This window comes from Saccostrea cucullata, unplaced genomic scaffold (assembly GCF_032062105.1).
Source record: "Saccostrea cucullata isolate Sc308-1 unplaced genomic scaffold, CSIRO_AGI_Scuc_v1 ctg250, whole genome shotgun sequence".
In the NCBI taxonomy this organism is placed as follows: Eukaryota; Metazoa; Mollusca; class Bivalvia; order Ostreida; family Ostreidae; genus Saccostrea; species Saccostrea cuccullata.
In genome coordinates, this window is record NW_026925488.1 from 31,952 (window position 1) to 55,291 (window position 23,340).

General features: G+C 30.9%; 4 protein-coding genes across 4 annotated transcripts; all 4 read left to right on the forward strand.

The window, feature by feature from the left end:
• Window positions 1-1,125: 1,125 nt before the first annotated feature.
• LOC134268956 (collectin-11-like) lies at window positions 1,126-2,409 on the forward strand. Its single transcript, XM_062751185.1, has 5 exons — window positions 1,126-1,280; window positions 1,530-1,615; window positions 1,717-1,804; window positions 1,987-2,212; window positions 2,336-2,409. The coding sequence occupies exons 1-5, from the start codon at window positions 1,220-1,222 to the stop codon at window positions 2,373-2,375; spliced, it is 501 nt and encodes a 166-aa protein (XP_062607169.1). The 5' UTR covers window positions 1,126-1,219; the 3' UTR covers window positions 2,376-2,409.
• Window positions 2,410-5,248: 2,839 nt separating this feature from the next.
• On the forward strand, window positions 5,249-9,687 carry LOC134268957 (perlucin-like protein). Its single transcript, XM_062751186.1, has 5 exons — window positions 5,249-5,353; window positions 5,476-5,561; window positions 5,665-5,752; window positions 6,389-6,620; window positions 9,601-9,687. Exons 1-5 carry the CDS (start codon window positions 5,290-5,292, stop codon window positions 9,626-9,628), a joined length of 498 nt encoding a protein of 165 aa, XP_062607170.1. The 5' UTR covers window positions 5,249-5,289; the 3' UTR covers window positions 9,629-9,687.
• A 117-nt stretch (window positions 9,688-9,804) lies between these two features.
• LOC134268958 (C-type lectin domain family 17, member A-like) lies at window positions 9,805-11,795 on the forward strand. The gene is made up of 5 exons (XM_062751187.1): window positions 9,805-9,900; window positions 10,215-10,297; window positions 10,499-10,586; window positions 11,000-11,231; window positions 11,700-11,795. Exons 1-5 carry the CDS (start codon window positions 9,837-9,839, stop codon window positions 11,725-11,727), a joined length of 495 nt encoding a protein of 164 aa, XP_062607171.1. The 5' UTR covers window positions 9,805-9,836; the 3' UTR covers window positions 11,728-11,795.
• Window positions 11,796-16,891: 5,096 nt separating this feature from the next.
• Window positions 16,892-21,752, forward strand: LOC134268969 (collectin-11-like). Its single transcript, XM_062751197.1, has 4 exons — window positions 16,892-16,924; window positions 17,097-17,184; window positions 17,610-17,841; window positions 21,685-21,752. The coding sequence occupies exons 1-4, from the start codon at window positions 16,892-16,894 to the stop codon at window positions 21,716-21,718; spliced, it is 387 nt and encodes a 128-aa protein (XP_062607181.1). The 3' UTR covers window positions 21,719-21,752.
• The last annotated feature ends 1,588 nt before the right edge of the window (window positions 21,753-23,340 follow it).

The following is a 23,340-nucleotide window of genomic DNA, read 5'->3' on the forward strand; positions in this document are numbered from 1 at the left end:
TCTTGGTGCATACCGGTAATTCTTTCATCTCTCGCATTTAAATTTCAAACTCATCATGAAACATTTTGAAAAAAAACGTCAAAGATTTCTCACATGTATAAAAGTATACCCTGTGTGGTAATAAAGTATGTATTCCTTACAATTTCTGCCGATGACAAAGTAAACAAAAAATTAAAATCTTTATTACAAATTCCACACATTAGTCGTTTACGATGCAATAGACCAGAATTAATCGTTTTCTATATCACAAGGAACAGAAGTGTTACTAGTATATGAAAAAAAAAATGCCCTGAATTTTCGTGTGAAGTCAAAGTCTGGGAAGAGCTTTTAAAAACTAATGCTTCATCAATTATAGACAAGAAAACAATGATGTAACCATCAATTGTCGCCCGGGAAATATATAAAGTAAACAATGGAAATGACTCTTGATCATCAAACCGCTTCGATATGTGTGAAAAGGCATGCGTCCAATTAATGGAGACGATAGTCGCGAATATTTGGAAAACTTATAGTCGGATAAATGTCAAACTAAAACGATACTATTTTAAACTTCAATTCCTCGAGTAAATGTTGGCTGCATAAAATATAAATTAAAGTTAGACAAATGCATCACATATATTTAAAAATGTATTTGATTTTCAATTTAGAATATAAATTAAACACGAACTGTGCAGAGTACGTTTTTATGCGAGAAGTAAAATTCAATGTTCAAAAAAAAGGAACCTGTCGTTTTTTGATAGTAAATGCTAAACAACTTTATATATTAAATATGAAAAACATGTATATTTTTACAGATTCACTTTATGAAAGTAAATATATTATATATCTCATAATTTATAACGGGAAAGAACATTCTGATTAATAATCTTTTCAATTTTTAGAAAACCTTTAATTTTGAATAACTACTCCCACACCAATCTCCATATACCAACACTTAAACTTATATGTATAGAGCAGCCCGGTCCTCCGGGCTGCAATAATTCGAAAAAAAAATATCAGAATAATGATAAATGTATATATTTTATTGTACCGGTAAATGGTATCCTCCAAAAGTTATTGTTGAGTGGTAATTTCAAATTTTTCGAAAGTATATATCAATCTGATTGGTTACGAGATTGCATACGCGTCTTGTACGCAGGTTCAAGGTTATAAATATTTAAGAACGGGCAGAGACGATAAGACTTGATTAGGCTTTGTTATCTGATATACTGACAAGAAAATGAAAATATTATTGGTCGTTATTGTCGCCCTGTGTTTGGAAAATCCATGTTATTCCCAGGGTAAGTATAAAGAATTAATATTAGCTTTAAAATTAAAAGAAAAAAAAAACGTACCATAATATATATGAAGTTTCTTTTGCTCAATGATTCACTGGATATTTCTATGAAGGTCACTGATTGCGTTTTAGGTAGTGTATCTGAATGTCTTTTGATTAAGTTTAACATGTTTGAAAATATTCTGATTCAATATTATATACGACATATTGTTTTGCAAATAAACATGTAATATTAATATATTTGTTTTGAAAGCTATACAGTGTACACATGGCTGGGTTGGACTTAATACCAAATGTTATTTCTTCAGCAATACAAAAGAAAAATACACTGATGCAAGTGTAAGTGCTTATTTTTTAAAGTTGAAATATCTGTGTATTTATCAATGCTTTCAATATTTTTAGTATTTCAAGAAATTAAAACTTAATCAATATATTTATAGGCCTACTGTCATGCATTTGGCAGCAAATTAGCAGAACCAATTTCACAAGACGAAGTTCATTTTATATCCAAAAAGGTTGTTGAAAGAGGTAAGCATGCATGGATGAGATTTTAATCCCCTCCTCAATTTGCTTTTGCTGGAAACCCAATATTTTAGGTATTTTTTAAAAGAAAAAGTAAATTTTTAGCATGAATTTTATGTCATTGAATTGGAAAAAGGAGGAAATTCTAATTGTCAAGAAACTAGACAATATTAGCTTTTCTTCTTCAGGACACGACTCTTCTTTTTATATTGGCGTGAATGACCTTTTTCTGGAGGGAGAATGGGTGTATGCTTACGAAAGGACGCCACTTAAGATCCATCCCCCTTGGATCAATGGACATGCTGATAATTCTCATGATGAGGATTGTATTGAGGTGTACTCCGGCCATCAAGGGAAATGGGCGGATATTCCTTGTAGCACACCTCTTTATTACATCTGCGAATATGACTATGAGTAAGAAATATTTGTAACAATTATCTTTATTTACATTTCTGAATATGGCCGAGAATATTTTTTAGCATATCAAATTATTAAAGTTTCATTTTTTTAAAACCTGTTTTATTTTCATTTTTTCAGTGCAGAACCTTTGAATTTGGGAAGAAGAAAGACATTGTAATTAAAAAGAGGTCATTAAAATAAAAAAAATTTATAATTTAATGCCTTTTATTTATTTCAAAAACAAAAGTTACCTAATTGTAGTTTGATCGAAAAATGACTAAAACAATTCATTACAAAAATTATGTATAAAAATAGAGTTTTGTAGGATAAATTTCATTAGGACATCTTCAAGAACTAGTTTAATTTATGCATGAAAGGTATTGCGATATCGAACAGTATTCAAGCTCAGAAGTCCATAAAACAATACAAAATAGGAGTAGAGCAAACATGGACATCCAAAACATCAGAGGTGGGATCAGATGCCATGAAGGAGCACCCCCTGCCGACCGATCACACCGGCATTGTGATTCTTGTGATTATCGGGAAATAACGGTGGACCTGTCGTCAATCCCGTGTGTAGATAATGGACTAACAATATTATTGTGAAAAAAGTCAGTCAGAGTTTGACTTAATGATAAATTGCATTTGTTGACAAAGTCATTGTATCGACCATAAAACTTACGTGATGACGACTTTAAACCAGACTGCTGATATTATTGTTTCTTAAAACTTCTTTGTCAATAATTTATCTCGTTTTAGAAATAACACTTACGTAGAGTTTGCTTTTGCGTATCGAATCACTTGAGGAGATATAAACTCTGTATGCAGTTGATAAAGGTATATTGAGTACTTAGATTTACAAAAAATGATATGAATTGAAGGTATATTGCTGCATAAGTAATGGAAGTTGACGATAAAAAAGTTAAAGGCATCACTTTTATTATAGAGCTTGGTTTTTAGATTACTATGAACGTCTTATCAAGTAAATCTGCCAAAATAAAACATATGTGTCAGACTCTCTGGATATTTTATCTTTAGCTCATCGGGATATATCATGTCGAAATAAGAATTGAAATGACCAGTGTTAATTGACAATACGTCGTAGATTTACTGAGCAAAATAAGTTTAGCAATTTAAGATATTTATCATAAAACAAAGTTAGAAAAAATACACACAGCACTTAAAATTGAAGAGAGCTTGTCATCACATAACAAAACTAGGCAAATCTTATCGACAATTGTGTGTTGTTTTGTAAGAAATATCGTGAAACTGATTACTGATACGGGCTTGAGGCAGCAAGTGATTTTTATCATTCACGTACAAGATGTTGCACAACATTGGCGTCATATAAATACAAAAATATGTGTGCTTATATGGGTGCTGAATAGGTACCCATAGGAATTCCAATTCATATATATTGTTTGAAGACCTGGTCTCAAAAACCACAGAGATATAGTCAATCAGAAATCAAACATATTTTCATGTCATCCTCAGTGTACTTGTTTGTACAATGATACTGTTTTTTAACAAAATAATTTTGCAAATGACCAAACATCACTCATCATTTGACTTATCAATATACACTTATTTAATGACTACGAGGTAAACAGTCAAACTGTTGTCCCGAGTAGTCATTGAATAAGTGTTTTATTACCTAACCTACTACATAATTAATTAAATTGGAATAAAAATACACAAATAATCAATAAAGAGTTTTAACAACTGTTTATGCACATACTTTTCTATTAATTAGCTGAACACATAATATTAAGATTAAATTAATATTTAATTATTAAAAGATATACTTAATAAATTGATTGTTTGTGTGTTTTATCTCAATTTAATTAATTATAGAGCAGGTAAATAGTGACGTCGTGATCATCAAACCGTTTGAATATCATGATGACGCTTTGAACAGGCAACAGTTCATTCTGTGGACCGGTCAACAATTCGACTGTTTCATGATCACGCAAAAACATAAAATAAATTGTAAAACAGTTCAAAATGCCTAACAACAATTTATATAGTAGGTTAGGTAATAATAGATTTTATTTCCTGACTACATCATTGTATTGAACATAAAATTGTTTCTGTAGATATCCTTGTTTCATTAACTTATTAGTAAAAAGATTGCTTGGTCATCGTTCAAACAAACAGTTTGTAAAATGAATCACATTTGAGACACGTCTCTATATACAGGTATTAATGATATATTGGTACACAAATAAAGAAAGTTGATAGAAAAGTTTAGGTCTTCGCGTTTAGTTTACCAAAGAGTTGAAAGCAAATTAAAGTTGAAGAATTGTCAGGTAAAACATTTTGACACATGGGGCAACTTGTTCAACTGAATGAACTTAGGGCAATATCCAGTATTACTGAGAAAATCTCAAAACATTTCAGCTGTCATAAGATTTCGGTCAGATTCTTTTCTAAAAATAAGGTGACTGACCGCTCGTACATTAAGCCAGGAATTGGAAATGACTGTCCTTCAACCAAGATACTGTAGACCTCCGAGTAGAACTATAGCTGGAATAGTAATTAATGTTACGGTTGCAGAAGGTCATCGGTTCTAGGGTAAATATTAATGAATATAAGATTCAGAACAGAATACTTAGATGTACAAAAATGATATAAATTGAAGGTATATAGCTGCATAAGTAAGGGAAGTTGACGATAGAAAAGTTAAAGTCATCACGATAGAGCTTGGTTGTTAGATTACCATAACTGTTACAGTGCAACGTCTTTTTCAAGCTTAATATTCAAGTATGAAACAGATATGTCAGATTCTGTGGTATCGTTTATATCAAGCTCAGCATGATATATATCGTATCGACATAGGAATGGAAATTACCATTGTTAATTAACTATACATGTACGTCCTCGATAAATCTAAATGTCGAGTTGAAGGACATAGCAGCTTAGGTAGATAGCGTTCACACTGTTTACAAAGAAAGTTGTTTTCAATTTTGGCGGTTTTTGACACTGGTCACTATCTTATCTACATACAAGCTGACCAACTATACAATAACAGCAGGGGAACGATAGTTTGTACTTGATAACTTTGAATTGAATTAACTTATAGAAATAGGAAAATGTCTAAGATTGTAATGGCCATTGGAATCTTTCTGATTTGCTTGGTTTCTGCGTGCACAACAGGTAAAATTTATGTGTATATTGCTAAATTACTTCTCACCTGTGACAGCCAAAGCAAGATATTTTTTGAGATAAAAATAGTATTAATTATGAAATAATCGATTTTATTCATTGAATTTTGCTAGCTTCCCCCTGCACAAACGGATGGGTACTTTATGAAGAAAAATGTTATTTCTATAGTAATTTCAAGGAAACGTGGCATACAGCTTCTGTAAGTATTTTTATACGCTTTCAATCCCCCACCAATAAGTATTTTATAATATTTTCATTGAGAACATAAGTGCTTACAAATTAGATATTTTTCTTTTTCGAAGGCTTATTGTCAGGCATTTAATAGCAAACTCGCTGAACCGAAAACGCAGGAAGAAGTTGTTTTCTTGTCTCAGCAAGCAGCACAAACAGGTGAGCCTTGTTTACCATTGGTATCTGTATCCCCAACCCCCAAACATTATTAATCTGGAAAAAGGGATAAATTTATATGCAAACGTCAAACATTTAAGTTCTTTTTAAATGTAAAAATTAAAACAATTTTTGTTTATTTAAAATGTTTTTGATAAATAAAACCGATGTATGCAATAACATTTTAAAATGTTTCCTTTAAATATGTCTAAGTGTGCTCTATACAAGCTCGTCATTTGACCTCAAATTAAATTTTAAGTCTTACATGGTCAATATAATTTCACAGTCACATCATAAGTATTCATTATTTATCGTTGAGGTTTGAAGAAACAAATAATGTTATGGGCTTAAAATAAGGATATTTTAATGTAAGTTGAAGACCTTTCAGAATGTAACAATGGCTTATTTTTTTTCTTAACATGTCAGGTTTTATTGCTATTTGTTGTTATATATGTATTAAAAACGGAAACTTACAAAGTCATTTCATTTGTCAAACAAAAAATCAAATTAACAAGAAAAAAAAATCTTATTTCCCCCCAGTACTCTTTACACATAGCTGAAAGGGAACCGGCCTGGTACATGATACATCAATATTGAAATTCCATACACTTTTTTTCACAACTTTTGATTTTGATACAGTAAATGACAGTCAATACTTCATTGGCGTCACGGATGCGTTTTTGGAAGGAGAATGGGTGTACGCTTCCTCACGAATCCCTATCAAAGTAACCATTCCTTGGACACACTCTGGACCTCAGCACAGCCAGGAGCAGGACTTTGTAGCAACAGATACGTTACCACCCGTCAATGGTCAATACACAAAGAAAACCTCCACAGACACATCCAACTTTATATGTGAATACAGTCTAGAGTACGTATAATACCGGTATATGATTTTTGAAAGCTTAAAAGTATGTTTTAAATTTATTGATTCCCTGTCTGTTTCAGTTTATAGCATAATTATGATCAGAGACGGAATATATCTACCTCGCGCAAATAAAGATGTTTCTAAAGGTTTTGATTAAGTTTTTTCGTAGAAAGTAGCTAATCAAAGAACTATATAGGGTTTCTATTATAGTTTGGCCCCCGTTTTTGTTACAATTTAAACGCCACTAAACCTCAATGAAATTGATATTTTTGGAAAGATAAGAATTTTTACTTTTCTTTTATGGTTAAATTGATATGTTGATTTAAGTAATATGCAGAGAATTAAAGGTTTAAAGTAACTAAGTTTACAAGAAAACGCCTAAAAGTGGCATTTTTAGCATCATTATTGCATTTTAGGTATAAAATGCGACGCCTTGAACAAGAAAAATATTTAAACACGTAAAAGATATTTTCAATTCAAAGTCTTCATACAAAAAAATAATCTTTTCAAAAAGTGTGTGTGTGTTAAAAAATTAAAAAACCTTGAGAAAAATAGCACTTTCTGACTCGCGTGACGTCACAAGCATGTACGGAGAATGACGACGACGTTGTTGAATTTTTTTTATTTGAAGGTAGCACACATCATCGATTGCTTCATGTATATTTTCCAACATAAAGTTCTAGACATATCTGTTTTTGAAACATATTTGTGATTAAAGAATATATTTTATCGGGATCGACATTGATCTGTTAATCTGTTGATGTGTGAATGTACGGGTGTGGATCACAAGGAACACGATGTTCGAATCGCTTGAACTTCGTCTACTGTACATTAAATCAGTTCAAAGAAGAAATATATACACAGTATAAAATTATTTGATCATGTTAAAATACGTTCATTGTGTGTGCATATTTCCATATCTACTTTCTACGTTGTCATTTCTTCCCATATCGTTCATTGTTTACCTGTTTACAAGGCAAGAAATGCACGGTCAACCAGACGTGTGAAAAATTCAACGTTATTCTAAGAAGTTCGGGGCATTAGTAATTTCAATAAAACCAACTAAAATATTTTTTCTATAAATGTTGAGTACAAATAGACAACAAAAATAATATTAATATTTCACATTCATAAAAGTTATCTCCCGTCGTCGGCGTAACGCAGATCCTTTTTCACACTTTGTCCTTTGTAAGTTTCCTGTCAATATTTTTAAATTTCAAACGTTTTAGGACAATTTCGATCTGTACCTGTATTGCCAGAGTATGGGGCAATATGAAAAACATAATGAGCATATTCATATAGATTTTATTTCTAGGATACTGACTAGTCGGTAAGGTTATAGAGGGAAAGCAGCGTCTTACGCCGGTTGACCCCGGATTGACCCCGCAAAGGAGAAATAACTTATGTTCATTGTTTACCTGTTTACAAGGCAACAATTACTCGGTATATTTTACTGATTGCACCCTTCCCCCTCTACGATATCAAAACAAGATTCCAATATTTCACCAGGTCTATTGGTGCACCTGTGTGGCGCAGTGGTTAGATTATTTGACCATGAGTCGCAGAGTATAGCGATCCTTAAGTAGAGGGTTCATATGTCACTTCGGAATCGAGACATAACATTTCGAATATAAAAAGTTCTCGAAAGGGTAGATAAAAAACATCAAACAAATAAATCTGTTCAATGAATTTGTGTAATTCCTGAATGACAACAGTTACATTAATTCGTAGTGTTTTCTTCAACATTTTTATGTTTACCGGTAATTTTAAAAACCTTATATCATTATGCCTTTTGAATTTTTTAACAACGTATTGTAGGCAATATTTACACTATCTACCCATTCTGATACTAGAATTTTTGTACATGTTAAAAGAAAAGGACATCAATTTCAAGTGAGAGAAAATTAAAAATGACAAAAAAAAGATTGTTGTTTAATGTCCCTGTTAGAATTTTTCTTTATATTGAGATACCACCACTTGCAGATGAAGGGAAGATCTAACCTAAATGTATACTCGGCACTTACTGTAATTGACCAGCGAGAGATCTTTTTTGTGCCATCTCCTACTACACACGGGACCTCAGTTTATACGAACTGAATACGAAGGACCGAATATATCACGTTCCACAGTGGGATTACAAGAACCAAGCGACTAAAGATTAGTTTTCAATTTTAGTTTACTTCGCGACTCTAAAAATAAAAGTAAACATTATAAACTACTGCGCCACGCGGGCGACACTTTGGCTATAGAATCATAAATAAAAAATTCATTAATATAAAAAAATACACGTCTATATGTTGTTTCACTACTTATTTCTGCACTTCAAATATGATTATGCTATGTAAAGTTTTAATGTTCATATTGCAAAAATATGCTGAATGATACAGATGTATCCAATTAAAAACATTTTTCATATTTTCATCTGCCAGTAATTTGAATTTTATAAATGATTATGGTATAACAATTTTTGACAAGATTTTGAATTAGAGATTTAATCAAATCATAAATCATATGTATACATGTACTAGAATATAAACTTTTATTGTAATTTTTCTAAGTTAATAGACATACTTTTCGGACAATCTGCAGTTACAGCGGCATTTGCTTTTGCCAGTGAGCATTCCTCGTTGGCACCAACCTGGATCCCTATTAAAAGATTAAAGAAAATATACACACAAGCATCAAAATATTTTGTATTTTTTATAATAAGAAATATTAATTATCTTTTTTGTTTGGATGATGAAATATAAACAACAATTCAATCGAGTTTTATTGACCATGAATCTCTGCTTAACCCATTTTTACCGTAACAGTTTATGTGAAGACATGGAAAATAAATAAAAAACGTCAAAAAGATTTCTCCACCACATGTATATTCAGCTCCATGCATGTTCCGTCCTCCCTTTTTCCACTATCTAAAGAGAAATCAAATATACAGACTTTACACAACAAGTGTTTTCTTCTATGCGTTTTTGTATTTCAGTGTGGAGCCTGTATTAGTGATCGGATGAAAAGAAGGAAGATTTCAAAACAAAACTTATGCTAAATATGTAAAAATAAAAATATTAAAATCTAACAAATCCTTGTTTATGTCTTCGAAGGCCAGAAATAAAATTAAACACCGATAAGGTTATTTCTGTGGACATGAGGGTCACAGGAAGCTTTATTGATATGGGGGCCTACGTAGAGATAAGAGAAATGTAATAGAGCTGCTATCGTATGAACATGCTGAATATAAGGATTGTTTTTGTTTTCGTTCTTTCGTATTTTGCATATTCAAAAGGTAAATACAACCGTATACCTTTTTGAGGAATAGGATGTCTAAATTTTAAATTAGAGTTTGTTGTAAAGATATCTGTGTGACTTTTATACAGGAAATAGCTTATTTTATTTCTTATGGTAAAATATGAGATATATGATATTAATAATATGTTCGGGCATTCTTTTCATTACGTCATTAAGAATAATTATTCAATGCATGAAGTATTAAAATATGTATTTATATATTTGTATGTGAGATAGAATTTGAAGTGATCCGATAAATTTAAAAGAACAAATGAACATGTTTCTATATTGGAAATTATACCAATACTTCAGCCGCCTGTTCGAACGGATGGATCAACTTCCAAGAAAAGTGCTACTTCTTTGGTAAGACAAAAGAAACATGGTATGGTGCTTCGGTAAGCATTGAACATTAAATATCGTTTTTATACAGTTCATTATTTTTTTGCTTTAAATTGTATTTTTAATTTGGTTATCATTTTGAAAGAAAGAACAAACATGTTTTTTACAATTCAAACGATTCATTTTCGTTTATGAAGCTTTGAAATTTAATAAATTCTATAACACGATTTAAAAATGGTTTTCTTGGATTTATTTAGGCCTTATGTCAATCCTTTGGCAGCAAATTGGCTGAGCCGACAACTCAGGAAGAAGTAACATTCTTGGGCCGTGAAACTATGCAAATTGGTAAATACTGAATCTTTTAGTTTTAAATCAATCAGTTATATGGTTGGGTGTCCTCTTTTCAGATAAAAATGGTAAGTGTAGATTATGCCCTTCTTTAAAATTTGATAAAGTCATATTGTTTCGTAAACACTTATTGTAGGGATAACTGATCTTGTCGTCTATTATAAGAATCTAAGATATATTGTTTTTTTTCCTTTGAAGATCAATGGTTTATAAAATTTAACAAACATTTTCTGTACGATATTTTGTGTTTTGCATTTCTGAAATGCACCTCTTTTGAAAAGTCATTTACAATAAACTTCATTGTCTCCTTCGGCATTTCCACATAATCATTATCTTATGTCAAATCAATCACATGTAAACAAAAGATATTACGTATGATTACAACATGCTTAAATTAACTTTTAAATAAGGAAATAATGGAGATTACTACCTTGGGATACATGACATTTTTGTGGAGGGGGAATGGGTGTATGCCTTCTCCAGGAAAAACGTGACCATAACGATTCCGTGGGCCCCGGGCGGACCTGATAATTACCACGAGGAGGACTGTGCTCTGATAGGATCCGCTCCCGTGTGGCACGGGCTGTGGGGAGATGCCCCCTGCTCAAGTTTACAGTACTACATCTGTGAATACGATTTAGAGTACGCATATATCTTTTAATCTGTGTACCATATAATTACAAGAACCAAGAACAAACTAGTCATCAGTAATTAGTTTTCAATTTTAGTTTATTTGTAAGAAAGTCCAAATACTAAAATCTATAAAAGTAAACATTATAAACATTGCAGTATATTCTTTGTTTAATGCTGTATCATGTATGCTTTCTGTTGGAAAAGTTATTTTATCGTTGAAAAGTACTGTTTTAGATAAAGTTTTTAGAAAATACACGTGTGGTTTTTACATACATTTTAATTAACTTTAACAAATAGAGCACAAACTACGCATGGAAAAAAAATCATTATATATATTGTAATAGTAGTTTTAGTTTGCATAATATGATAAGTTGAAAACCAATTTAATTATTCTTTTCTGTGTCTATTTCCATTTGCCGTTGAGTATTTATATTAATTGAATACAACAATAATCATATTTCACTTCTCTTTTTACAGCTTTGATCCACCTATGGTAATAGGATAGCAAGGATGGAAATGTATCATTGAACAAGGCTTGAAATGCAATAAAATGTTTTAAATATGTTACCTGAATATTGATATAGGTGTGATTTCTGAAATTAAATAAGAGTTTAATAAAGAAAAGGAACAGAACCCTGTTTGCTAAAATAAAGTAAACTATTACATGTAAGTACAAGAATCATCCAATTTGGAATCATCATGGAACAATTAGAATCCCCGCCGTGATATATTTGTTTTCTCTTTTTTTGAAAAAAGAAACTCGTTCAACAATTGGTATGAACGTAGTAGCATTATACATTGTTAAGGAATCGCCAAAATGTGCTATGACTTTGAATTGGTGAGGAAATCTTCACACACACTCGAAATACTGTTTCATAGTCAGGTTGGTCAGTTTCAAATAACCAGTTTCGAATTATTATTAATTTAAGAGCTGATAATTAATAAATTCAAAGGTGTAAACTAAAAATAAATTGATACCTATGGTAAGAAGGATTATTTATGAGTGTTTGAATTTTGATTTTTTTTGCCGTCTGTTCGGTATCGTTATCGTTCTTGAAATAATAGATAATAGTCATACTTTTGCAATGCAACAAATCTGAATCACCGCGAAGCGTAAGTCTGCACAAAAACCTCTGCGGAGACATCAATTTTTCACATAAAACAATATTCCAGGTATCAAAAGTAAGTTTTATATGTACTCTAACGAACAATAAAAACTTGTCTAAAAGAAACATTTAGAACACTAAAAGATATCGATATATTTCCGGTTGTCATTTTACTAATCCCGAATACTCATTTTAAACACTATTATAAATTCACTCATTGTTGTTTTATTTATTGTAAACGTGACTTATTATATATGTCCACGCTTGAAAAACAAGGGGAAGGGGTATATAGTGATGGGATGTTTGCTCATCCATCCGTCTGTCCGTCCGTATGCCCGTCCGTCTGATACGCTTTGGGTACCCTTTTTTATCGGCAACTCCTTTTCTATCACTGAATGAAATTTAATGAAGCTTTCACAGAATCTTTGTTAAATAGTGCCAAAGTGCATATATCTTCTATTTCATTTTTGATTTGGCACATAATTTGGGCTCCCTCAGCATTACATGGATACTGCCATTCTTTCTAATGTTGAAGGGTATATCCATCTCTTATCCGCAATTCCTCCATACCACTGAATAAGATTTAATGAGACTCTTGCAGATTTTGCTTTTTGCTTAATATTTATTTTGGGTCTCCCAGAACAAAACATGGACTTTGACATAATAATCATATAGGAGACTTGGGGTATCATTAAATTAATTTCAGTGCTCACAGTACCTTTAGTTTCACTTTATCCTTTGGAAATACAAATGACTGATTGGTAAGCAATTAATTTAACTTTTCTGAGGCATGCCAATTGATAATGTGTGGGGGGTATATTTTTAATTTAGGGTTGAATTGAATGTAAACCGCTTTGGTATTCGGAACTCGTCGGCTTATTCGTAACTGGTAAAATGAGTACCTAATTTTTTTGGGGGAAAGGATGAACTTTTATCACCATGCACCTGACACCCTTGTACTTCAACAAGTTCTAGCGATTTCGCTACTGACGGAAAATTATCAATATGGACCTTCACACTTCGTATGTGATTAAAATATAAATTTGGGACACAATTATATGCCTTTTATTGAGAAAATATCACCACACAGCACAGTTTAGGTTACAAATGGAAATATCGGCGATTTTTTAAAGATAAAAAACACATACTTTATTAGAATGGGCGATTATTTATAGGACTTCACTGATATCAAAGAAATGTAATGTGGTTTAAATCAACGTGTTAGGGACATTTAGATTTTTTATTTAGACTTGTCACGTGATGTCGACGTCACATGATTTTAGCAATTATACTTGGAGTTTAGAGGTCATTTATAAATTCCAATATTGCAAGGGCATAACCAAGTTAAAAATCTTGGTTTAATTTATAATCCTTTCAACACTGTATGTAGTTTGTGAAAAGTGCTGCGAACCTATATACTAGATTCCTTCTTTAATTGCTAAAATTTAATTTTTTAGACGGCAGATTGAATATTTTGCTGTTATTAATTTATTTGAAAGATTTCATGAGGCTTGAGATAATGTGTAAAAACTTGACAAGATACATCGAGGGTATGCCCTTGCAATAAATCGATTTATCAGGGCCCTTCCATTACTTTTTCAATGAATCTGCATACAAACACACGACAGTGTCACTTGTCTGGAGAATGTACGGACAGTTTATAAATAAAATACTAAAATAGACATCGCATCCAAGTTAATAGCATTTTATTTCACTGCAAATAATATTTTATTTGAGAACAAAAGAAATTTTTCATTGTACAAAATGTGACTTGATCAGATTTAACAAACGACAAAACTGCACGTAATAGTATGTTTTATGTAGTATACAGCTATCCAGCTGTTTGAAATAGTAAATAATTTCATTTTGTGGTATTTTGAAGACCTCATATTATTTGTGACGTCATAGTAAACATTTCCCGCCTCCTTACAGTAACCTTAACTGTGCTGCACAAAAATAGTTTTTTTTTTTCTAAATAACTCAAATTTCACCATGGATCGGACATTATTCACCATGCATCGGACAGACGGTATTTCGACTGATAAAATATCATACCTTTATCACAGTGCTTTAAAATTCTTGATATGGATATACTTTTATATTCTATCTAAGAAATAACCTTCAACTTAAATTGAATTGGCGATATCGTTGCACAAATGTAGAACGATTCAAGATGCCTTACTTTGCCTTAGAAATGCTTTAAAATGCTTGTAATGCTGTAATTTGCGCCTTTTTCTCATGGGTTAAAATAGTCTGGTTTGGAGAAATAAATTGAGTCATATTCTAGACGTCATATATCAATAATTTGTATTTTAACTGAAAATTTAGAGTTTTTATTTTCTATTTCCGCAAAAAACAGCTGTCAGTTGGGTTCTGTATGAAAATGGTAGTGATTACCTTTGCATTGGAAAGTGTCCGATGCATGTTTAATTTGTGTACGATGTACGGAGAAATAAATATACTAGTAAAAACCAGCTCTAAAAGAAATTATGCAAACATTGAAGTGAAATTTCTTAAAAACTTATGTAGAATTACCAATCTTTGACAAAATTTTCCAAAGTCTGAAGCGTTCCGTTGAAGTCAAATTGAAAAGAACGATAACCCTAAAAATTGCATAATCATAAATTTCTGGTTATTCCCCTTTGATGATGTAACATATGACGTAACTTCAAGGCTATTCACGGAGTATTTTTATCACAACATGATAAAAACAATCGGTATCATTTAAAAATTTAAATCTTCATTTTCAAGTTAAAAACAAATAAATACACAGAACTCTTAGGTTGAAAGAGAGCGTATTGCCTAAAGTTGTCCGAAGCAAGGTATATGTCCGATGCATGGTTAACTCACCTATAACGTCTTGTATATTTATAGCACCACCGAATCAGTTTCTTATTCGGAACTGGTCAAATAAATGTAACTAAATGAGTAGAAATTGAATAAGAAGAAGGATATGGAGATACATGTAACGAACAGTATAAGTAGGATTTCAAAAATAATCAAATACGTAGAAAATAAAATACGTAGAAAATCAAATACGTAGAAAATAAAGTAGAAATGAGACCAATGAAAACAACAGCTGTAAGAATATCCAAACAATAATTCTTAAAACTTATAAATTGATGCTATCCACGTACATCTGAAATTCTAACAGATATAATTAAACCTGAATCCATTGCTTTAAACCCCATGGAAAAATTAACAACAAAATAGATGTGAACAAAACAGCAAAGGTTTGAGAAGAGCAAAGAATTGCATGAGCACAAAGAAAGTTTTATATGCCTTTTTCTTCAATAGAAGTGATATCGCTGTCCAGGTTCTTATACCGGAAGATCGTTTAATTTCTGGATTAGTATAGAAAGCCAAAAAAAGAAAGGTTTATGAGAATAAGGAACCAGAATCAGGAATCAACTACATTAATTTTCCTAGTGAAAGACTCCCAAACCGCACGTCCTGAACAGTAAAGGGGTTTTAGGAATAAAAAGAAAGTAAATAATTTTTTCACATAAACAATATTCACAGATCTTTCATCTTTGGGCTTGATTCATTTTCCAGTCATGAAAATGCACTTTTCAAAATCAAGAAGTCTAACAGATCATAAGATCTGCCATATTCTAGTACACGAAGGGTCATGGTTAAAAATGTGTTCTAAAACGATGAGGGTTTAGATATAAATGTTAAAGATAAGTTTAAATTAAAGGAGAAAATTTAAGGAGAATCATATAGACAAAATCATTGAAGTGCCTTAGTTGTTTCTTAGACATATTAGTTTATTTAACATCTCTTGTATTACCTATCTATTGATACCACTATTACTACAAATTATGTACATAATCACAAAAACATAATACATTAAAATGGCATCCCAAAACCAAATAAATTATAGTCAAAAACAATCCCCTTCTTTTACTTGTCAAGGGGAGGGGGTTGGTTTTAATCAGCCAGTTTCAAGACCTTTTTTTATATAAATTACTGAACTTTCTGCATAATTTTGTACCCCCAAACTCTGATATTATAACCTTGATCCTAAATAGGGGCCTCAATAAAAACTTGGGCATATTTGTACCCTTCCTTTTTGTTTGTAAAAGACAAGATATGGTAAAGGCCGATTACAATCTGGGTATGGACAGTTTGCCTCAAAGTTGTTTTATAAAAATGCAGAAACGATTACAACCCAGTTTGACTTAATTTAGGAATAACTGTCTTATTTTTTGGTTTCATGATGTGATAATTTGATTGGCTTGCGTGATAATTTGCATAAATGCCGGAAAATACGCAAGTTATCTCCCAACAAAAGTTATCTTTCTTTGCGTTGACGCCAATGCATCTGTTATAAATACTGATAAAGGTCTTGTATCAATGACCGATAGCTGACCAGTGAGGAGATATAAGCCAAAATTTTAGAGATAAGACAATTTTTTCCCAATAGCATGAAAGAACTCTCCGTTGTGCTAATATTTTCATTCTTTATTATTCCATACATCAACGGTATGATTTTTAAATTTTTTTAATTAAGCATAGTTTAAGAATTGTAAACTCTAAGGTAAAATAATTTTGTTATCTATGGATATTTCAGCGGCATGTACTAACGGATGGGTAAACTATAAGGACAACAAATGCTACTTTTTCAGCAAAACGAAGGAGAAGTGGTATGATGCTTCGGTAGGACATTGTTTTTCTTTCTTTTCAATTGAAATTTCGTTTTTGTGCCAACAATTTTAACATTTTATTTATTGTAACATATTCATGACAATCGTATTGCCTTAAGGTGCTTTGTCAATCATTTGGAAGCAAACTTGCTGAACCAAAGACTCAAGAGGAAGTGACATTCCTAGGCCGTCAAACACACCAGATTGGTAAATTAGCAAAGAATAATCTTAATTAAAGTTCTTAAGTAATTCCAGAGCTAGATTTTAATTTTAGGTAACTTCTTTTTATCAAATTTTACTTCGTTAAATATCACAAATCAATCTGCAAAAACTTCTAGATTCCTTTTGTGAATAAGATAACAATGAAGTAATTTTAATTACGGTTAATGGTATAAAATTTTAGTCAATCTCAAACCTCTATTTACAAAAATTGAAAATAAGCAATGGTAAAAATGAACCTTTATTTACTTGGATGAATTTGAAGTCCACGTCCCACAATCCTGAACGATCGCGAGAAATTCCTACTTATCTGAATTAACAAGCCTAGTACTCGCATTTGTAATGGTTTATTTCTGTATTCAGTCGTTAATCATCTCTACTTAAAAATATTTTTTATCATTTTTGATAACAAGGCAACGGTGGAAATTACTTTATTGGAATACATGACATATTCCTGGAGGGACAGTGGGTGTATGCCGGATCTAGGGAGCCCGTCACAATAACCATGCCGTGGGCCCGGGGAGCCCCTGATAACTTTCACGAGGAAGATTGTGTAGAGATGGGATCCGCCCCAGAGTGGCACGAGCTGTGGGGCGATGTTCCCTGCTCCTCCACTTTATACTACATTTGTGAATACGAACAAAAGTACGTAACATTATCTAATCTGAATGTTGTGTATTACATTCCTGTCAAATACGATCTTTTCTTTATGCCCATTTCAAGTTATCTTTTTTTATTTTGTCTGACCCGGACAATGGCTTAAGGATTTTGGTGACTGGATAAGAAAAGATTGACTGTATCTGAATCTGTGATAGAAGCAAAAGAAAAGATCGTTCACAGTTTTTCTTGTAACAAGGAATTTTAATACTGTTTAGATTTGACGATACTTGTTTGCATTAAATAATTGTGATGCTTTAAAAGGTAGGAAAAATATTGAGAAAATATTGCTGAGGTATTTAATTCGAATTAGGATATATTTACAACGTATAATCAACTAACAATAGTTACTTCCTTTCTTGTAACAAGGAATCTTAATACTGTTTAGATTTGACGATACTTGTTTGCGTTAAATAATTGTGATACTTTAAAAGGTAGAAAAAATATTGAGAAAATATTGCTGAGGTATTTAATTCGAATTAGGATATATTTACAACGTATAATCAACTAACAATAGTTACTTCCTTTCTTGTAACAAGGAATCTTAACACTGTTTAGATTTGACGATACTTGTTTGCGTTAAATAATTGTGATACTTTAAAAGGTAGAAAAAATATTGAGAAAATATTGCTGAGGTATTTAATTCGAATTAGGATATATTTACAACGTATAATCAACTAACAATAGTTACTTCCTTTCTTGTAACACGGAATCTTAATACTGTTTAGATTTGACGATACTTGTTTGCATTAAATAATTGTGATACTTTCAAAGGTAGCAAAAATATTGAGAAAATATTGCTGAGGTATTTAATTCGAATTAGGATATATTTACAACGTATAATCAACTAACAATAGTTACTTCCTTTCTTGTAACAAGGAATTTTAATACTGTTTAGATTTGACGATACTTGTTTGCGTTAAATAATTGTGATACTTTAAAAGGTAGAAAAAATATATAGAAAATATTGCTGAGGTATTTAATTCGAATTAGGATATATTTACAACGTATAATCAACTAACAATAGTTACTTCCTTTCTTGTAACAAGGAATCTTAATACTGTTTAGATTTGACGATACTTGTTTGCGTTAAATAATTGTGATACTTTAAAAGGTAGAAAAAATATTGAGAAAATATTGCTGAGGTATTTAACTCGAATTAGGATATATTTACAACGTATAATCAACTAACAATAGTTACTTCCTTTCTTGTAACAAGGAATCTTAACACTGTTTAATCAATTTGACGATACTTGTTTGCGTTAAATAATTGTGATACTTTAAAAGGTAGAAAAAATATTGAGAAAATATTGCTGAGGTATTTAATTCGAATTAGGATATATTTACAACGTATAATCAACTAACAATAGTTACTTCCTTTCTTGTAACAAGGAATCTTAATACTGTTTAGATTTGACGATACTTGTTTGCGTTAAATAATTATTATACTTTAAAAGGTAGGAAAAATATATAGAAAATATTGCTGAGGTATTTAATTCGAATTAGGATATATTTACAACGTATAATCAATTAACAATAGTTACTTCCTTTCTTGTAACAAGGAATCTTAATACTGTTTAGATTTGACGATACTTGTTTGCGTTAAATAATTGTGATACTTTAAAAGGTAGAAAAAATATTGAGAAAATATTGCTGAGGTATTTAATTCGAATTAGGATATATTTACAACGTATAATCAACTAACAATAGTTACTTCATTTCTTGTAATATTTGAAGGAATAATGATTTAAACTGTTTAGATTTTACGATACTTGTTTGCGTTAAATAATTGTTACTTTAAAAGGTAGAAAAAATATTGAGAAAATATTGCAAGGTATTTAATTCGAATTAGGATATATTTACAATCAAATGTATAATCAACTAACAATAGTTACTTCCTTTCTTGTAACACGGATATTATTTAATACTGTTTAGATTTGACGATACTTGTTTGCATTAAATAATTGTGATACTTTCAAAGGTAGCAAAAATATTGAGAAAATATTGCTGAGGTATTTAATTCGAATTAGGATATATTTACAACGTATAATCAACTTACAATAGTTACTTCCTTTCTTGTAACAAGGAATCTTAATACTGTTTAGATTTGACGATACTTGTTTGCGTTAAATAATTGTGATACTTTAAAAGGTAGAAAAAATATTGAGAAAATATTGCTGATATTTAATTCGAATTATTTTAAAGATATATTTAACGTATAATCAACTAACAATAGTTATTTTTCTTGTAAAAAGATGATATATTAATACTGTTTAGATTTGACGATACTTGTTTGCGTTAAATAATTGTGATACTTTAAAAGGTAGAAAAAATATTGAGAAAATATTGCTGAGGTATTTAATTCGAATTAGGATATATATACAATTGTATAATCAACTAACAATAGTTACTTTCCTTTCTTGTAACAAGGAATCTTTACTGTTTAGATTTGACGATACTTGTTTGCGTTAAATAATTGTGATACTTTAAAAGGTAGAAAAAAAGCTACAAAATATTGACCATCTGCCTAGACTTTCCCCGTTAACCGAATACATTGGGGTTAATAAACACATTTTCCTCTATATATTGCTGAGGTATTTAATTCGAATTAGGATATATTTACAACGTATAATCAACTAACAATAGTTACTTCCTTTCTTGTAACACGGAATCTTAATACTGTTTAGATTTGACGATACTTATTTGCATTAAATAATTGTGATACTTTCAAAGGTAGCAAAAATATTGAGAAAATATTGCTGAGGTATTTAATTCGAATTAGGATATATTTACAACGTATAATCAACTAACAATAGTTACTTCCTTTCTTGTAACAAGGAATCTTAATACTGTTTAGATTTGACGATACTTGTTTGCATTAAATAATTGTGATACTTTAAAAGGTAGAAAAAATATTGAGAAAATATTGCTGAGGTATTTAATTCGAATTAGGATATATTTACAACGTATAATCAACTAACAATAGTTACTTCCTTTCTTGTAACAAGGAATCTTAATACTGTTTAGATTTGACGATACTTGTTTGCATTAAATAATTGTGATACTTTAAAAGGTAGGAAAAATATTGAGAAATATTGCTGAGCTATTTAATTCGAATAAGGATATATTTACAACGTATAATCAACTAACAATAGTTACTTCCATTCATATGTTGACACTATATAACCGAAAGATCTTAAAATGCACAATACATGTACCACAGGGTCTGAAAATCTGTCGCATGTTTGAATATTCTATTAGAAAACAAAACACGTTAATGGTAACCTAACAACAAAACCTTATGATAAACATGATGAATTAACTTTTTAATTGTCTACGTATGCAACATCAAATCCTTATCATCTTCAAATTGGTTATAAATCTCTCAGTCAATTCGATACGCAAGAGAATGTTCTCTGAACGAATAATTTTAAAAACCGGCTCTTGGCAAACAAGTTGATAAAAACAAGCATCGTTTTAAATAATTATTTCGCAAGGTATTTGTTGGTACAATGACCTTTTCAGCAAAAACACCATTGAATCAAATGCTGAGTTGCGTTTTTCAAACTAAGTGTTGGGCCATTATTAACACTTAGAATTGTCTACTGTACTTTCCCTCTTTGTCAATCATGCAACAAATATACAGTGGGTCTGACAGTCGACAGGGATGCTCACTCCTTTATGGCACATGGTCCCACCTCCGATGTTTTTGGAGAACCGTAGTTGCTCCGCTCCGGATTAAAATTGTTTCGACTAATTCCTCATTTGTTTTATCCCAAATGAATGAATGTGCTAAATATTGTTTTTAAATGAAAAATGATTTTATTACAGTTATGAATATCAGCAAGGTCAGGTCATTGGATGAAAGAAATGATGATGTCTACGCAGGGATTTGCAGAACACTGTATATACTGTATTCTTTTATTCAGCTAATTAAAACATATACTTTTCTTCAACATATGTATTTATTTTTCAAAATTAATCAATATCATTTATGGTTTATACTACAACAAAGTATGAATCATTATAATCATCTTATTTCTAAACCAATTGTCTTACGAAAGTCAGTGCAAATATTGAATCTGATACATAGAATATATTATATTAATAACTCCTGCAAATTAGATGAGAACTTATCACAATTTAATCTTTTTTTCTTAAATAGGTAGTTTATATACAGCAGGTATACCATAAAATGTCCTATAATTTCTATGATTTTATATACAGCAAAACTCGTTTAGTACGAACACGGATATTACGAATTTACGGATATAGCGAAGTCAATTTGGATCCCCAGCTAAATAAATTTAATTAATTTCTTATACGGATATTACGAATTACAGATATAGCGAAGTTATTTCATAGGTCCCAGTGACTTCGTTATAACCAAGCTTTACTGTACATGTATAATCTGAACAAGTTATGTGTCATTATTTAGTCCATTTGCTGATGTAACTTGTCCAGATTTCTGGACCTCTTATGGGACAATGGACCAGCTGTGCAAAAATGGTTACAAATTAATGCTGCATTCGACATCTCTCTTTATGTGGGAATTCGATCTGAATGAATATATTAAATAAATATAACAGCAAAAAGATTCAAATTATTATAACCAAAGCTCATGAAAATAAAAACCACATTAAAGATCTGAAACCTGGCTGGAGATATGTGCTCAATATCAATCAAAGTTTAACATAAAGATATATTTCAACTGATCCGCTTTAAAGAAGCTACAGAAAACGTTGTATTTGTGAAAGCAACTAAATAATACATTTTGTTAATAAAATGCTACCATGCATCTAATTTGCCCGCGTGGCGCAGTGTTTAAAGCGCTTACGCCAGTCGACAAAAAAGACTTAAAAAGTCAAACAGCAAAATTGTATTCATAAACATGATGACGTCACCTTTTCTTTCCTGAATTTCTCATACTTATGTATCACGATGCTCTTTTATCTACGTTCGAGGTCTATGTCCGCCTCCCAGTTGCCTGATTGAATACGCAATATCATGTTTATTTTGTAAATTCTTGAACGAGACACTATGAGAAAGAGCTTAAATGTGATTAATGTTTGCTGATTTACAGTACTTATGTCTATGAAAATAAGAGTTATTTTGCTATGTTAACCTTTAAGCACGTGTGAGTGTGAAAAAAGTGGTAAAAATATTTCAAGCAAATATGACTTACAATACAAAGACTTCGTAAAGTCATTTTCTAAATCATGCCGATATAGTGCTCTGAATAGGCATCATGAAGAGAAGATATAGCTAAGAAAGCATTGCCCATTGCTATGTAAACTAACGTTGTTTTTTGAGATAAGAAATATTGGTTTCGCTGTATTCATTCTAATTGGGCATCCTGATTGATGTTTAGTTTATCAAAGATACTTGATTAGATAATTATTTTCTCACTGCTATGTTGAATACTGATTACAGATTATAACCAACATTGTTCTCATTTGGAGAAGATGTTTAAGACGAATTCCACTT